The sequence below is a fragment of the Balaenoptera physalus genome (assembly GCF_965194825.1).
Source record: "Balaenoptera physalus genome assembly, chromosome: 1".
Classification (NCBI taxonomy): domain Eukaryota; kingdom Metazoa; phylum Chordata; class Mammalia; order Artiodactyla; family Balaenopteridae; genus Balaenoptera; species Balaenoptera physalus.
In genome coordinates this window covers 86,326,098-86,342,908 of record NC_138882.1, presented here as the reverse complement: position 1 = coordinate 86,342,908, position 16,811 = coordinate 86,326,098, and the positions used below count along the sequence as shown (strand labels likewise).

Sequence of the window (16,811 nt, the reverse complement as noted above, 5' to 3'; positions counted from 1 at the left end):
ACTTTTTAAGTTTTGGGGACACACGGTTATATTGGCCATATCACTGCCACGTGTATGCCCATTCCTCACAACCTCAAGTGCCCAGAATCTGGTGATTACAGAAAGACAGGTAGAACATTTTTTGTTTGTTTATTAAGGAGGTTGAACATATTTTCGTATTTGTTGGCCATTTACAGTTCTCTCATGAATTGCCTTTGCCCTTTCTCAATTTTTCAAAATTGGGAATAATTTTTACTCCTTAATATGATAGGACTTTCTGCATTTGTGCTATTTGGTAATTACGTAGCTCTAATAATATGTAATAATATTAATGCAGTTGAATAAACACCCTAAACAATTTTACTCTGTTTGTTGTTTCCTTTTTTAAACTTGTTAGGATAACTTTTGCCCCCTGGGGCTGCAAATTGTGTGGTCAGCTGGGGCAGCTCCCCACCGATTTGGAAGATGTCTCTGGGGAGGGGCTGAGGAACACTCACTGCAGGTAGCCGCTAGGTGGCTCTGGTCACTCTTGCAGCCCTCCACCTGCAACCTTGCAGCCAGCTCATGTGGGTGGAGCTGCCCTTGTGGCTGATTTCCTTTCCCTGTTTTTAGCCACCGCCCTGATTGCTGTCTTTGACCCAGTCTGCCTTTTCCTGGTACTCCGTGCCTCTGAACAGACCCCACCCTGTGCTTTGGGGCCGATGCGAGTCCTTTTGGGTGACTCTGGGGGCATATCTGGTACAGAGATTTCTGGGGTCTCAAAGCATAGATGCCTAGCAATCAACACACAGGGCTCCAGCCAGCCTGCTGCTGGCCCCCAACCTGGTCCATGCTGCTCTGGTCCTGTTAGAACAAGCAGCTCAGCATCCTAAGTGCAAGCTGGTGTAAGGAGTGGGCAGGGCTGGGGTGGGCATTACAGAAATATAAGTTGGGGGAGGTGAACAGAGGTGTTAGGGCTCACTGTCTAGCAGAGGAGACAGAGAGATGAGCAAACAATCACAGGTGATATAGTGGGACTGCTGATTCTGACTGGACAGGGGACTGGGGATATGTAGAGAGTCAGAAAAGAATAAGTTCATGAAGGAATTGACTTCTGGGTTGGGTCCAGCAGGATGGGCAAAATTTCCCCAGGCCAAGGGGCACTCCAGACTAAGCAGTGTGTAGCTCAAGCCAGGCACAAACCGTGGGATGGCTTCTAAGAAGCACAGATATTCCTAGGTAGCCTGAGCACAGGTGAGGGAGCGGCCAGAAATGGGGCTAAAGAGTTAGGTAAGGCCAGAAGGGCTAGGCCTTGGATGGAGCACTGAGGACCTTGGCCTTATTGTATAGGAGGCAAACATCCTTTGGAGGGTTCAAGCTGATTTCCTCCCTGGGACTGACACAGGCTGCTCTTACATGGGCAGATTGACTCGTCTCTCCCTCCCTACCACCCCACAACTTCCTAGACAATAGAAAATGTAGTCAGCACAGAACTTGGCTTTGAATCACCTTTGGGGTAGTTGCTGCAAAAGTGAGGACCTCCAGTATGAAGACTGCCAGCCCTCCAGAGCACTTGCCATTTAGAACTCAGAGGAAGGAGAGGATCCAGCCTCCACTGTTCTCGCCCCCTAGATGCCCTCCCTTCCAAACCCAATCCACCAACAAGTCCTGTCCAATCCACTTCTTAAATAGTTCCTGAATTTGCTTGTGTCTCTCCATCTCCACTTTCCACTGCCCCATTCGGTCATAAGCATCTCCTTTAAGCTGTACTGTGGTAACCTTCTAATGCCCTCATGCTTCCATTCTTGTCCCCACCCCTTCCCATGGAAGCCAATTATTAAACAATAAAGAAAAGCATAGATGAGATTAGACTGCTTTAAAATACTCCATAGTATTTGGAATAAAACCCAAGCTCCTGACCTCGGCCTCCAGGACCTCTGTGATTGGTGCCCTGTCAGCCCTGCTCTCCTGTCCTGCCTTTCCCATTCCTCTCCATGCTCTCTGCACCGGCCCCCTTTCTCTTCTTGGAACATGATGAACCTGTTTCCATTTTATGGAATCTCATTGGAGGTTTTGATGAGAGATCTGACCTGAGCTACTGGAAGTCTTCTCTGCCTTTAGGCCAACGGGAAAGCAGAGAGGAGGGAGAGAGATGGGTTATGGCCATTGCGTGGCAAGACACGAGAAGGGCCTGAGCGAGGCTACTGGCCCTGGGGTTGAGGAGGAGGGAGCAGATGTGTGAACCCTCCTAGAGGGTGACTCCCTGATTCCCTAGGGCTTGGGGGTTGGCTAGATGTGAGGGATGGGGAACCCCAAAAATCTTTGGGGTTTCCAGGACTGGTAACTGAGACTTGGTGTCAATAACAGAACTTTGGAAATCAGTAGGAAAAGCTGGTATGGTGGGAGAAGATGAGAACTGAATTCCATTTACTGACCAATTGCTGATGTTTTATCAACAGCAAGAATAATGATGATGATGATGATGATAATGATAACTACCATTTACTAAACACTTTCTACGTGTTAAGACACTCTGCTTTTTGACACGTTTATCTCATTGTTTTTCACAGCCCTCACTCACTGTGAGGGAGGTGCTAAAAGTATCTTCCATTTAGAGATAAAGAACTAGAAGCTCAGAGAAGTTATACAACCTCTCCAGGCTCACACTTAAACAACAGCAGAATTGGGAATAAAATCTCGGTACATTTGACCCTAACATTCTTAGAAAGTTTCCTTACCTCTACAGTGACTGTAACATTCTATACATTTGAAAATCTCATAAACTTTAAGGTTAACCTGTCTAAGGTTGCAATTGTTAGTGTCACCCTGAACAAACATCTCGTCCTGCATCCTTCAGCTCAGGGATGAAATAACACCGCAGTACACTCTGGCACAAACCCGAGGCCCGAGGGTCACCCTTGATTGCTCCCTTTCCCTAACCTCTCAACCTCCGGTTGCCATTTCGGTCCCAAATGGCTCAGTCACTGAGCTGTGTGCCAGACACCTCTCGGCTCTCCTCCATCCCACTGCCTGTCCTCCATTCTGTCCTGCACCCTCTCCCTCTGCCTTGGTACCCAGTGAAAAGACCCAGGAACTAAGAAGCAGTGAGGAAATTAAAGAAGTCCTTCAGTGACAAATTAAACGAGGATTCCTTGTAATAGAACCTGAGGTCAATAGGGGAACAAAGGCTCTTAGAGTAATAAGGTCAAAGTTGTAGGACAGAGAGGTCAGAATCATATACAGGGACAACAGAAATTGGGGGAGTCCCTTCTATTTAACTTATTTTATTTATTTTTTATTTATTAATTAATTTATTTATTTATGGCTGTATTGGGTCTTCGTTTCTGTGCGAGGGCTTTCTCTAGTTGTGGCGAGCGGGGACCACTCTTCATCGCGGTGCACGGGCCTCTCATTATCGCGGCCTCTCTTGTTGCGGAGCACAGGCTCCAGACGCGCAGGCTCAGTAGTTGTGGCTCACGGGCCTAGTTGCTGCGCGGCATGTGGGATCTTCCCAGACCAGGGCTCGAACCCGTGTCCCCTGCATTGGCAGACAGGTTCTCAACCACTGCGCCACCAGGGAAGCCCCCATAGAGGCCAGTCTGACAGCTCTCATCACCACACAGTCCTCCCAGCTTGTCCTGTTGTGGTCCAGCTCACATCTTCAATGTCCACCTTCCCCACTATAGTCTACTAGGAAAATCATCCTCTGTTCTGACATTTTTCATAAAATTCCTGGCTTTCTACTTTCATATGATGGTGCTAATAGGAGGGCTTCTTCTATAGTTTCTTAATATACATAGAGGAGACCTGGAAATCTTCCAGGGCTTTGTTTAGAAGTTAAGGATATTTAGATGATATGGTTTTAGGGTTGGAGCTTGAATATTCTGTAATGACCTATATGGGAAAAGAATATGAAAAAGAATGGACATGGGTTTCCCTGGTGGCGCAGTGGTTGAGAATCTGCCTGCCAATGCAGGGGACATGGGTTCGAGCCCTGGTCTGGGAAGATCCCACATGCTGCGGAGCAACTGGGCCCGTGAGCCACAATTACTGAGCCTGCGCGTCTGGAGCCTGTGCTCCGCAACAAGAGGGGCCGCGATAGTGAGAGGCCCGCGCACAGCAATGGAGAGTGGCACCACTTCCCACAACTATTGAAAGCCCTCGCACAGAAACGAAGACCCAACACAGCCAAAAATAAATAAATAAATAAATAAATAAATAAATAAATAAAAGATTTAAAGGGGAGGGAAACTGGAGGAATTCAGTAGTCTCTTCCCTCCCTAAAGAGAATTCAAAAATCACATTTGATTTAAAAAAAAAAAAAAATAAAGAATGGACATATGTGTATGTATAACTGGATCACTTTGCTGTACACCTAAAACTAACACAGCATTGAAAATAGACTATACTCCAATATAAAATAAAAATTAAATTAAAAAAAATTTAAAAGTAAAACCAAAAAAAGAAAAAAATATATAATACTAAGAAAAATCACAAACCAACGTCATGTTAGAGCCTTAATCCATATGGAATGTTTTCAGTAGTTCCATATGAGGAGGTATTTTACATCCCATAAATGCTAGACACCATCTAAGAGGAAAATTGGTATGTGGCTGAGAAGCCAGGAAATAATATCCTCACATGAGAAGACAGGGTAGTATTTTTACACTCCCTTGCCCCCTTTTCCCTGAAAGAAGCTGAGCCACTTGTCATGGAAGGTGCTTTCCCACAATCCTGTCCTCTCCTGGTCCCATCCCTGAGGCAAGGGAGAGCTTGGTCTTTGCTTCATATCTTATGTAAGATGATGAATTGTATATTGATGAATTGAGATTTAACTCCCCAGAGTGCACTTTAAGGAAGATACATCAGAAGTAAATTGTGTTCCCTCTGAGAGCTCCACACTGCAGGGTGCCAGGCTCTTGAGGATGGGCTGCTCCCAGCACTGGCCCTCACGGAGCAGACCTCATGGCCTCACAGCAGATTCTTCCATCATCAAGGACATCTGCTCGGTCTGCAGGCCTGTGGAGCAGCTGCTCTGTAAGAAATGTAAGAGGCTCTGAAGAAGGGTTTCCTCCCTGGGGTGGCTAAAAAATCATAGAGCAGCAACTCCAGGACTAAAGCAAGGGCCTATAAGACATGGAACCAGGGATGTGGCCTGAAGGAAGCCAGACAGAAGTCCACTTGCATTTTAGGGAGGATGGAGAAATCTCCCCACTGAGAGCCACCCAGAAACTTTGGAACTTACCCAACCACTGAAATTAATATTACCTTTCAGCAGTTGTTGGCTAATAACTCGAGATTGTACCCATTTGGACCAAAAATAGCTTTTGTACTTGCTTCTGTTGACCCACAAGTCAAAGGGGAAAACTATTCACATTTTGCAGAGACCTGAACCCCAGACTGGTTTAGGCCTTATCCTTACACCCCTCCACAGCACCTGCAATCTCTCTTTAATGTACAGCACAGTTGTAAGTCATCACTGTGTTTCCCCTTTCTGCTAGACTGGCAGACCTGTGAGGGCAGGCTGTGTCTCCTTCGTAGCTATACCCCCAGCACTGTGCCCAGTGCCCAATCCACAGCTGAAACTCACTTAAAGTTTGTTGAATGTAGAAACCTGGGAATTAATGACTGAATGAGAAGAAATTCAGGAGGAACGAGGTCTGGCAATAGGAGGGTCAGGTCTGTGGGATAAAAGAGAGTGGGTGACATTCCCCTCCCAGTCACACCCCAAGGTCAGGCTGGACCTTCAGAGGATCCCCAAGAGTGATGTTAACATCACTTCCGTTAGGCTGATCTCTTCTCTCTGTATTATCATCCAAAGTAGGACACGACTGAATAATTACACTGGGACATGAGTTGTAAACTAAGACTTCCCCGGTACACCAGGAGGGAGAGCAACCCTAGTTTTGTGGCATTACAGAAGGTTTTCCCCATCTGGAAAAGCTGATGAAAATAAATGTTTCTTGCTATTTTCTCCCTCTGCATCCTCACCATGGAGTCCAAGTGAAAAAATAATGTCTTTTTTCATCACTCATATTTTCCCTTGGCAATCCAGTATCTAGTTGTGGGACTCTCAATGATGTGAGGGGAATGGCTGCCAAACTGAAAGGAGGCTGGGACTGAAAGCATGGCCTCAGGGCTGTCAGGAACATCATTCTGGAAACAGGAGAGTGTCAGTGAGGCCATGATTCCTTCCCCACTGTCCCCACCACCTCCATCCTGAGCCAACACTCCCAAGGTCCACTTCACGGCAAGTCCTTCCTCCATAGGGTCTTGAAATACTGTGTAGGTTCCCTATGCTTTAGTGTGGGTGAGCGTTAGAGTGAAGTGAGAAAAATAAAATTATCTAAAGGCAGGAAGCCAGTCCTAGAGGTTTTCATGGTCATGAAAGAATAAGATACCTTTCCTCTACAAAAAGAGACTTCCTTCAAAATATCAATTAACTGTGTGCACTGCTTTATCACCTGCTTTTTACCAGTTAAAAATAGCCCATGAACATTTTTCTCAGTAAGAAAATATAGGCCCATGATATAATATTATTACCATAGCAAAAATTGTTTAAATTATATATGGATTATTCAAGTTTGTAGTCTTAATTATATATTTTTGACTATAGTTAGATAGTATAATAGATTCGAATGTGCAAATAGTTTTGAGTTTAGATGACTGTGCTAAAAAATTTCTTTTCAGCTCAGGTCAATTTATTTATTTGTCCATAAACACCTAACTAGGTTCTGCTCCCATGCGTGAAAATGCATGCTGCTCCCTGGGTGCCACGAGGTCATCCGAGGGGCTCACTTCCCCTAGACAGGGTGCCAGCACCGGTCCTCATCCCTTGCCCATATCTCATTGCAAGGAGTTCAGGGGGCAGTACTGGATTATGTCTGAAGGTCATAGTCACTGGGGCAGCCTGGTAACATGGTCCACATTTAATTATATTCATCACTTGGACTTTGTTCTATGATTGATTCATTTGTCTGTTTGTGTGTCTGTCTTGGTAGACTCATGAATGCAAGAACAGAATTCTTCCGTAGTTGCACCTGTTCCCAGGAAAGAATGTGAGTCAGAATCTTGAACCGAGGCAGGTGGGCTAAAACAACGAAGGAAGGAAGGTAGAGTGCCAGGCTCCCAACAGGCCCCAGGGGGAGGTGTGTGGACAGTCGTCATGCTTCCTGGTTGAACCTCCTTAGTTGGACTTTATGCAAGTGCCCAAGAAAAATGCTTGAGGTCTCGTCCGGGAGTGTGCCAGACTGTCACGCTGCCCCTGGTTGTGAAAGCAGCAGCGTGCTCAAGTCATGCATCACACACCCAGCACAGGATAAAAGACTCCTGCCCTGGGGTCCCCATCCACAGCCTCCTCAGGAACAGCCTTCTCCTGCCTCCTCTGCATCTGGTGGGTGTCCAGCAGGGGATGGAACTCTAGCTGAGATGCTGGAAAGGAACCCTGAGATCGTAGCAGAGTAGAGGAAAACAGAGGGGTCTGGAATGAAATCCCAGTAGTATGGCTGCAGAGAGGGTAGCCAGGAAGGGAAGTAAGGGCCAGGAAGGAGTCCCTTTGGGGCATGACAAGAATTCTGGGAACAGCAAAGGCCACAGGAACTCATGATCCTTCCCATGCTCTTTCTATTCATGTTCACACATGTTTCCTGTGACATTCATTTTTCAGAATACCTTCCTCAAATGGGTACATCCCTTGTGTATTTCCTTTGAGATACAAAAACCTGAATGCCCAGTTAGATGGGCAGCATGGGGCCCTGGGTGGAGAGCAACATAGGAGGCATCTTGCATCATCAGAGTAACCCCTCATCAGTTTCCCTCTCCCTCCTTCAGCCTTGGCTTAGGAAGCAGCTGGTCTTCATAGTGAGGGATCAGGAAACCAAAAACGAGGAGACACTGAACTGTGGATTCCCAGCTGACAAGGTGCTTTTGTTTTGCCCGGGCTCACTGACCTCCTGCCGAGATGTCCTGCCAGCAGAACCAGCAGCAGTGCCAGTGCCCCCCTAAGTGCCCCTCACCCGAGTGCCCCCCAAAAAGCCCAGCACAGTGTTTGTCCCCAGCCTCCTCTTCAGGCTGTGCTCCCAACTCTGAGGGCGGCTGCTGCCTGGGCCACCACAGGCACTGCAGGTCCCGCCAATGCTGGCACCAGAGCTCCGACTCCTGCGATGGTGATGGGGGTCTGCAGTCCGGGGGCTCTGGTTGTGACCAGGGCTCTAGGGGCCACTGCTCACCCGGGCCCCTGATGCTCAGACGTGCAATTTTAGAGGAAACAAGAATCCAAAGGGCCAAGGAAAAACCTCAGCTTGATGCATCCTTTCTTGGACACCCTAATCTTCCTTTTCCTAATCTTCCTTTCAGCTGAGCAGTTGAAATGTTCACAGGGGCAGGGTGAGCTCTCCCCAAGAAGGCTCTACAGGTGTATTTCCCAGGAGTCCGTGGGCTCCCCTGCTCTGTGCCCACAATGTTCTCACCTGTGTCTGACCATATAGAGAAATAAAGCCTCTTCTCACACCACCTTCCCCTTACTTGACCATTGTCTGCTCCACACAAACTGCCCAGTGGGCCAATCCCTCAGCTCCTGAAGGTCCGGCCTGCCATCACCAGGGAATGATCCTGGTGTGGGGCTGGCACATTAAAGGGTCTGCTTTTTCTCACATGGGGGCGAGGCCCCGTGGGAGCTTTGAGGGTGGGAGGGTGGGAGAAGGGGAGGCGTAGAGAGTGGCCGCTGAGCACGCTCTCAGCAAAAGGCCACGTGTAACATGCTGGGGGAGGAATGAATGGTCCTCAGAATCCCCGTCTCTGTTGAGGCTGGTGTGAAGGATCAGACATTGAGGAGAACGAGACCAAAGAGGATGGAGGGCTTGGAGGCAGAGAGATAGATCTGGTGGAAGGAGAGCAAGTCAATCTGAAAACAATGGACTTGAGAGAGGGGTGAGCTGCAAGGTCAGTGAATTCTGAAGAAACAAGAAGTGAGGGTTTTCCCTCAAAGAATGCATGGGGCATTCAGCAAATGAGAGGCTCTGGACTTTGAGAAAACGGAGAAAAAAGAGGCCATGCAAAGTGCCTCAGAGGGTTACAGATTGGATACCTGTACATTTCTTTCAAGAGATCTGAGATAGAATGGAACTCATTTTCATTGCTTTTTGGTTATTGAATGCTATTTTTCAAATTCAACAGCAATAAAGAGACAGTCGTGTTATAGTGACATTCACTCGGCTGGAGTTGATGCTGGCTGTCAGCTGGTTGCTCTCCTCCTGGCCTCTCTAGCCTGATGGTCTCAGGGTGGTTCCTGAGACTCCTTACATGGTACCTGGCTCCCCTTACCACCCGACCCAGAGAGAGCATCCCAAGAGGACCAGGTGGAATGTGCATGACCTTTAATTGTCCAGCCTCAGAAGTCACACAACATCACTTCTACCGTATTCTGTGGGTTAGAGCTGTCACAAGCCTGCCTAGATTCAAGAGGAGGGAACGTAGACGTCATTTCTCAATGAGAAGAGAGTCAAAGAATTTTGAGCTATGTTTTAAAACCATCTCAGTGGGTATATTGACCACTATCCTCACTTCTTTCCAGCTCACACTACCTATTCCTGAAACCTCAGTATAAATTTTGAAAAGGCTCAAATATTGGTCATGGTTGCAAAATATTCAAGCTTTGAAGAGGATGGCTGCTCCTATAGCCTTCATGTAACTAGAATGTTCAGAATCATTATTGCAACAATAATGTCCTAATAAAGACATCAAAGTTTTTTTTTTTACATATGTCATATTAAATCATTACTTCATTCTACAAAATTAAAATAAAATACAATGGAAAAATATTATGCAGCTAATATATATCTACCAAAACACTGGTGAAATGAAATCAACCATCACTATTATCAATCATGTCATTATTATTTCCATTAATTATCACTCAGATCTTATCTCCCACTTCCCCCAAAGCTCTCTGGCCAACGTGACATGAGCATCTCCATCTCTGAACCATTCCTATCACTTTCTGATCAATAGCATAGGCAAATCAACAATGTCCTTAGATGTGCATGTCTTGTCACTTCAGCAGGTGTAGACTGCTAATCTCTGGCTCTGCTTTTAATTCGAACATCTCTGGTTTGTTCTGCCTTTATTATTTTTCAGTTTTTTTCTTAGATGCCTTTAGCTTTACCTTGCTAAAGCAGGGGATGGGAGTGGCTGGATAAGAATATTGACTATCTATGGGCATTTTAAATGTCTTTAGATATAGAAGCAGGAAATTACTTTGGACCAAAATCTCCACTGAGAAAAACTGCAAAAGCTAGGTAATACATAATAAAATATCTGTCTGAATGTGTCACAAATCTGCCAATTCAGTGACGATTGTGGGCCAAGTTCTAAGAGAGGAGAGAAGCTAAGAAATTAGCCTAGCATTTAACACAGCTTTTCCTTTGATGCATTTGCTATTCTGAAAAGCCATCACTAGGAGGTTGAAAATCTGAGCATATCTCTCATAAAATTCATGGGCAGTAAGCGAGGCGGGGGCAGAATTGGAACTCAGTTCTGTCAAGGATGAGGAGCTCTGGTAGATACGTCGAGCTTTAAACCAGGAATAAGGAGAACCAAAATAGATCAGCCTGCAAAGAGATGGAAGCCAAGCTTTGAATGATCTCAGTTCCTGTTCAGAATAATGTCATCCACGGTTGCCAGTGTTCCTGGCCTAGGTGCTCGCTCAAAGGAAAAGAAAATCCACATTCGGAGACTTCAATTACCTCTATAGAATTTTCACACAGATCTCTACAATCAATTCAAAAATAACCAAACGTATGAGGAATAAAACACTTGACTGGAGGGGACAGGAAGCAGATGACAACAGTCAAGGGGGCCTAGGAAGGGAAGGATCTGAAACAATAAGTGGAGGTGACTCTTTGGAGAAACCTGGTTGAAGGCAGGAGAGAACTGGAGATGGATTTGCAGGCATGGAGAGCGTGTGGAAGGACCGAGTTCTTGTTGGCAGAGGAGGTTGGCTGCTGAGCCAGGGCGTGTCTCCAGGAGGCCTGCCAGGCTGCCTGGATCCCCACCTCGCCACCATGGGCCGGCCAGGCTGGTCAGTTTCCAACCCATGACGTGGTCACGGTTCCCTGCCTCAGCCTTGGGGAGCAAGTCGCGGGCTCCTGGCACCACCCTCAGGCCACAAGACCCCTCTGTCCTGGGAGGGGTTGACTCCGGCCCCCCTTGGCCCCCAGGCTGCACCCAGTCCCCCACTGCTTTGCACCCAAGCTTCCTGGCCTTAAAGGGGAAACTATGCAGCTGTCCCCTGGGGTTACAGTAAATGGTGGCCGGGACTCTCTTAATAGTGAGCACTGTCCAGGTCAGTGTGTACCAAGTCCCCAGGTGCCAGGCACATTCATGGTTGCAAGCTCTGTCTGCCAGGCAGGATGGCACAGTGGAGAGAACACAGACTTTGGAGCCAGGTGGCCTGGGTTCAAACCCCGCCCTGCCACTTGCTGGCCAGAGGAGTCTGCATGAGTTACCGGACTTCCGTGCCTCAGTTTCCTCACCACAGGGCGGCTGCGAGTGTTTAATGAGTTAATATGTGGGAAATGCTGAGAAGGTTGCCTGACATGTGCGTGGTGGACAGTCAGTATTCACTGAATGAATGAATATAACCCTTGCTCCAGTATTACCGTCTTGCTGCTGGTTCAGGCAGACCTGGGGCCCCTCATATCCCAGGCATTCACACAGTCCCACCGCAAGCCTCTCTTGTTCCTCCCAACCTCCTGCAAGGCACCCAAGAATGTTCCTGCTGCTGGCCAGCAGCAGCCTGGGCATCAGGAGAGAATGAGAGTCCAAGGGCAACAGTACTAGTCAAGTCACAGACTATATATAGCACAACCTCCCTGTCGCTTTCCCTCCAGGCAGGGGCTGGGGAAGCCAGGGGCCCAGGAGACCCCGTCATGTCTTGCCCAAGGGCTTCGGGACCCGGCCAGCATACCCACGTGCCTAGAGTCCACCCGTCCTGCTCCTGAGCGAGCTTGGCTGCCAGCACCCAGGCCCCCCAGAGCCCCAGGCCTCCTGCTAAAAGTCCCTGTGGCTGCCGGCAGTTCTTCCTCTTGGACCAGCTCCAGGCCCGGCTGGTGGAACTGAATGGGACCGAGGGGTGCATGCATTGGGCCTCAGATCATAGGCTGCCAGCCTGGTAGTTCAAATGGGACAGGCTTTGCTAGGCAGAGAGGCCAGACCCTGCCCTGGGCTCATGTTGGCCGCACATCATAGGTGGTGCTGGCCCAGCCCTTGGGGAGCTCACAGGTATGTCACAGAGTGAAAGGGACCCTGCTCAGATCTTACTCCATGGCCCGCTGCCCCCATTTTACAGATGAGGACGGAGATGGGGCTCTGACCACCTGGCAGGCCCGTGGGCTCTGGAAGCCGGCGTCGGTTGTGGCTAGTGTTTGTAGGAAGTGTCTTTCTTGGGTCAGGGATGCCAGCAGCCTGCCCGAATGCAGTGCTCGTCTCTTACAGACCAGCCAGTTCCTGCTGGAGGCTCCTGATATCATCTGGGGAGATGACGTCCAGGCCCCCCGACTGCCTGCTGCGGCTGCTCCGGGGTGCCCCGAGGCAGCGGGTCTGCACCCTGTTCATCATCGGCTTCAAGTTCACGTTTTTGGTCTCCGTCATGGTCTACTCGCACATTGTGGGAGAGCCCGGGGGCCAAGGACAGTTCTCCAACCTGCCTGCTGACATACCCTGCCCGCGCTTGGTCCCCCACACACCGCCCTTCGGCACCCCACCTCCCGGCAACATCTTCTTCCTGGAGACTCCTGACCGGATGGACCCCAACTTCCTGTTCATGTGCTCAGTGGAGTCAGCAGCCAGGGCCCAGCCTGAGTCCCGGGTGGCGGTCCTGATGAAGGGGCTGCCCGGCGGGAACGCCTCCCTGCCCCGGCACCTGGGCCTCTCGCTTCTGGGCTGCTTCCCCAACGTCCAGATGCTCCCGCTGGACCTGCAGGAGCTGTTTCGGGACACGCCCCTGGCAGGCTGGTACGCAGCCCTGCAGCGGCGGTGGGAGCCCTACGTGCTGCCCGTGCTCTCCGATGCCTCCAGGACTGCGCTCATGTGGAAGTTCGGAGGCATCTACCTGGACACGGACTTCATCGTCCTCAAGAGCCTGGGGAACCTGACCAACGCTCTGGGCACCCAGTCCCGCTATGTCCTCAACGGCGCCTTCCTGGCCTTCGAGCGCCACCACGAGTTCGTGGCGCTGTGCATGCATGACTTCGTGGCCCACTACAACGGCTGGATCTGGGGCCACCAGGGCCCGCAGCTGCTCACGCGGGTCTTCAAGAAGTGGTGCTCCATCCGCAGCCTGGGCGAGAGCCACGCCTGCCCCGGCATCACCACCCTGCCCTACAAGGCGTTCTACCCCATCCCCTGGCAGAACTGGAAGAAGTACTTCGAAGACGTCAGCCTCGAGGAGCTGTCCTGGCTGTTCAATGCCACCTACGCTGTCATGTTTGGAACAAGAAGAGCCAGGGCACGCGCTTCAAGGCCACGTCCAGGGCACTGCTGGCCCAGCTCCATGCCCGCTACTGCCCCACGACGCACAAGGCCATGAAGCTTTACTTGTGAGGGGCCTGCCTGGCTCCCTCCGTGCACCCGGCGTCCTGAAGGAAAGGGCTCGGCCACCCTTCCTGGGGAGACCTGAGCTGCTGCAGCCCGGGATCTGGGGCAGGCAGCGGGGAGGACGGGGAACTATCGGCCCAAGAGCTGCTACCAGAAGGCGTGCTGCGGGCCCCGGGACCTGCTCCCTTCAAGCTAGCGGGAGGCTGGTGGGCCTGGTCGCCTCTACCCCCTAGGCCAGTGCACTGTCACAGGGTAGAGGCGACCAGTGGTGGGGGAAGTGTGCCCAGCCAGAATCAGCTGGAGTGCACCGGGTGAGCATCCTGGGTCTTGTAGACAACAGGCAAGCCCGGCAAGTATGAAAGCATCTTCCAGGGAAGCGTGGGAAGCAGGCAGGCTGGGGCTGAAGTGCCCACGAGGGGAGCATGGAGAAGCCCAAGGAAAGAGGGTAGGAAGGAGGGAGAGGAGGCCACTTATGGGGTAACCGGGATGCACACCCAGCTTCGTGAGCCCAAGGGGTGGGGTGCTTCTGGGGTTTGGGTTTCTTTTTCAGGGGGGCCGAGGCCGACAGAGCTGGCCTGCCTGCCCACCTCATCCTTCTTTCCAGAAATGTTGCAGGAGTGACATGTGCCAGCTGCCCACTCACGGGCAGGGGCCCTGGAGTTCTTGTGGCTCAGGAAAAGCATTTTAAAGGAAACACCCCTCTACCCTACCTGCAATAAACACAATAAAAGTGAGAATAATAAATACAATAAAGGTGACTCACCAAAAAAAAAAAAAAAAAAACCAAAACACTTGACTGAAAAAACCGAGAGAAAAACAGACAATGCAGATAGAGCACAGGAAATCTAGTTAATCTAGTTATTAGAAAGAGACTTGAAAATATCAATGATGTGTATGCTCAAGAAATTAAAAGGCAAGGTGGAGAACTTGTGTATAAATTAGAAAAGCAACAAAATGAAAAACTAGAACTGAAAACTAAATAACTGAAATTAAGAACTCAGTAGAGAGGTTAAATAACAGACTGAACACAACAGAGGAGATAATTGGACAACTATTAAATGGGACAGAAGAAAATATTGAAGCATGGGAAGGCAAACAGTTGGAAAATAGAGGAAAGCACATAAGAGATATATGACTATAGTGAAAAGCTTTAATACATGGGTAATTGCACTGGGAGACCCAGAAGAGAGGAAAAAAAAGAAGCAGATATGAAGAGATAATGCCTCAGAATTTTGTCAAAGTGACAAAAGGCACCAAGCCACAGGATTATGAATCCCAAGTACAATAAGTGCCAAGAAAACAAATCCTAGGAACATCCTATTAAAATGGAGACAAACAAAATAAATGAAAACTTAAAATCAGCCAGAGAAAAAAGACCTTCAAAGGACCAGAAATTCATACTGACACCTGACTTCTTTACAGAAATAATGGAAGTCAGATTAAAATATTAATAACATCTTCAAAGTGCCCAAAGAAAATAGCTGCGAAATTACAATTATTTATTGAGCAGTTATCTGTTGCCAAAATAATGCTGAATAACAACCACAATCCTGGGCTTCCCTGGTGGCGCAGTGGTTGAGAGTCTGCCTGCCGATGCAGGGGACACGGGTTCGAGCCCTGGTCTGGGAGGACCCCACATGCCGCGGAGCAACTAGGCCCGTGAGTCACAACTACTGAGCCTGCACGTCTGGAGCCTGTGCTCCGCAACGGGAGAGGCCGCGACAGTGAGAGGCCTGCGCACCGCGATGAAGAGTGGCCCCCGCTCACCGCAACTAGAGAAAGCCCTCGCATAGAAACGAAGACCCAACACAACCAAAAATAAATAAATTAAAAAAAAAAAAAAAGATTAGGAGACCTACCACCTGAGAGGAGATTAAGGGAGTGCAGCCCCCCCCCTTCACACCCTGATCTTGTCAAAGACCCCACCCTCGAACCATTGTTATAAAAGCCCTCACCAAATCCTCCCGGGTTGGGACACATAGTTTATTGAGGCAGGAGCCCGCATTGTCCCCCTTTGCCTGGCAAAGTAATAAAGATATCCTTTTCTACTTCACCCAAAACTCTGCCTCTGAGATTGAGATTTGGTTCGGCACTTGTGTACAGAGAGGCTGAGCTTTCAGCATCAGAAGGAAGAAGGGTAATTCTGATAATAATGGAAAGTAAGGAGGAAGAAGGCTATTCAAAGCCCATGGATAGTATGAACATGTGCCAGGAGGCAAATACAAGATGCACTCTGGGATTGGAGTGGGGATATCAATGTTACTATCTGAGTCATGGGATATATGGGGATGATTTATCTATTCTGTTTTTCCATAAGTTACAGCTGTTTTATTTTGACCAAAATTTGTTTTTACAATTTTAAAATTGATCGAAAAAGAAACCTAAATGGTTACCCTTGAGACATGGAAGATCTATTTGTTGAGGTAAGCCCTCAGGCAGGGGGTCACCCCGCTAGCTTAGAAGATAAACAGGGGATGTGGTTGGTGGCTGTGGGGAGAGAGGGGAGCAAAGAGCTGCATCATAGGCAAAGCCACCCTGTTTCCGGATCTCTGTCCAGTTTGAGTCTAGAATTTTCTCCACATAGATTCTTCTCAGCCCGGCACTAAGGAGAATTGTCTTTGTTTCCCTCCTGGTACCTGGAACTCCTTTTCCCACATTCTCTTGAGTCCTGAGCCCTTTGCTACCAGGAGGGTTAAGCTAGGGAAGCAAAGGAATGAAAGGAGAGACGAGAGACTCTAGCTAGATCATGGGGGTTGCAGCTGTTCTAACGATTTCTCTTCACCTCTCACCTATTCCCAGCAAGCAGGGAAGACAGCGAGGATGGTGACCATCAGCTATGGGAGGCCTGGTTGCCAAGTGAGTCCACATGGAAGCAGGACATTGACCCAGCCCCCTGGTCCAGTCCATTTGGCAACCCAGACGCACTTTTAACAACAAAACAGCAGCAGCAGCAACAACTAACAACAGCAACAATAGCTGAGATAGCTTCAGTAGCTTCATTTTGGGACAAGCACTTCTCTAAGCACATTACATCTATTAACCCTTTTAACTCACGATAACTCTTAAAGGAAGATACTATTATTACCCCATTTTACAGATGAGGAAACTGAGGCTCAGAGAAGTTCACGGAACAGAAAAGAACAAAAGTGACTCCATGTAGGATCTATTCCTTTAGCTGTAACCCTTGTTCTCTGTCACCTCATGCTGGCTCTGCCCTGAAATATACATGATAGTTCCTTCTCCAGGCTCTGCCTCCCAGG

At 48.8% G+C, this 16,811-nt stretch overlaps 1 protein-coding gene and 2 pseudogenes across 3 annotated transcripts in view; all 3 read left to right on the top strand.

The window, feature by feature from the left end:
- LOC309667443 (late cornified envelope protein 2A-like) overlaps positions 1-16,811 on the top strand; it is a 345,865-nt pseudogene that overhangs the window by 321,614 nt on the left and 7,440 nt on the right. The window lies entirely within an intron of this gene.
- LOC309667452 (late cornified envelope protein 3C-like) lies at positions 6,445-8,605 on the top strand. Its single transcript, XM_082475890.1, has one exon. It carries the CDS (start codon positions 7,919-7,921, stop codon positions 8,315-8,317), a length of 399 nt encoding a protein of 132 aa, XP_082332016.1. The 5' UTR covers positions 6,445-7,918; the 3' UTR covers positions 8,318-8,605.
- On the top strand, positions 8,690-14,333 carry LOC309667144 (lactosylceramide 4-alpha-galactosyltransferase pseudogene; annotated as a pseudogene). The gene is made up of 2 exons (XR_014268584.1): positions 8,690-11,035; positions 12,451-14,333. The product of XR_014268584.1 is annotated as a lactosylceramide 4-alpha-galactosyltransferase pseudogene (transcript).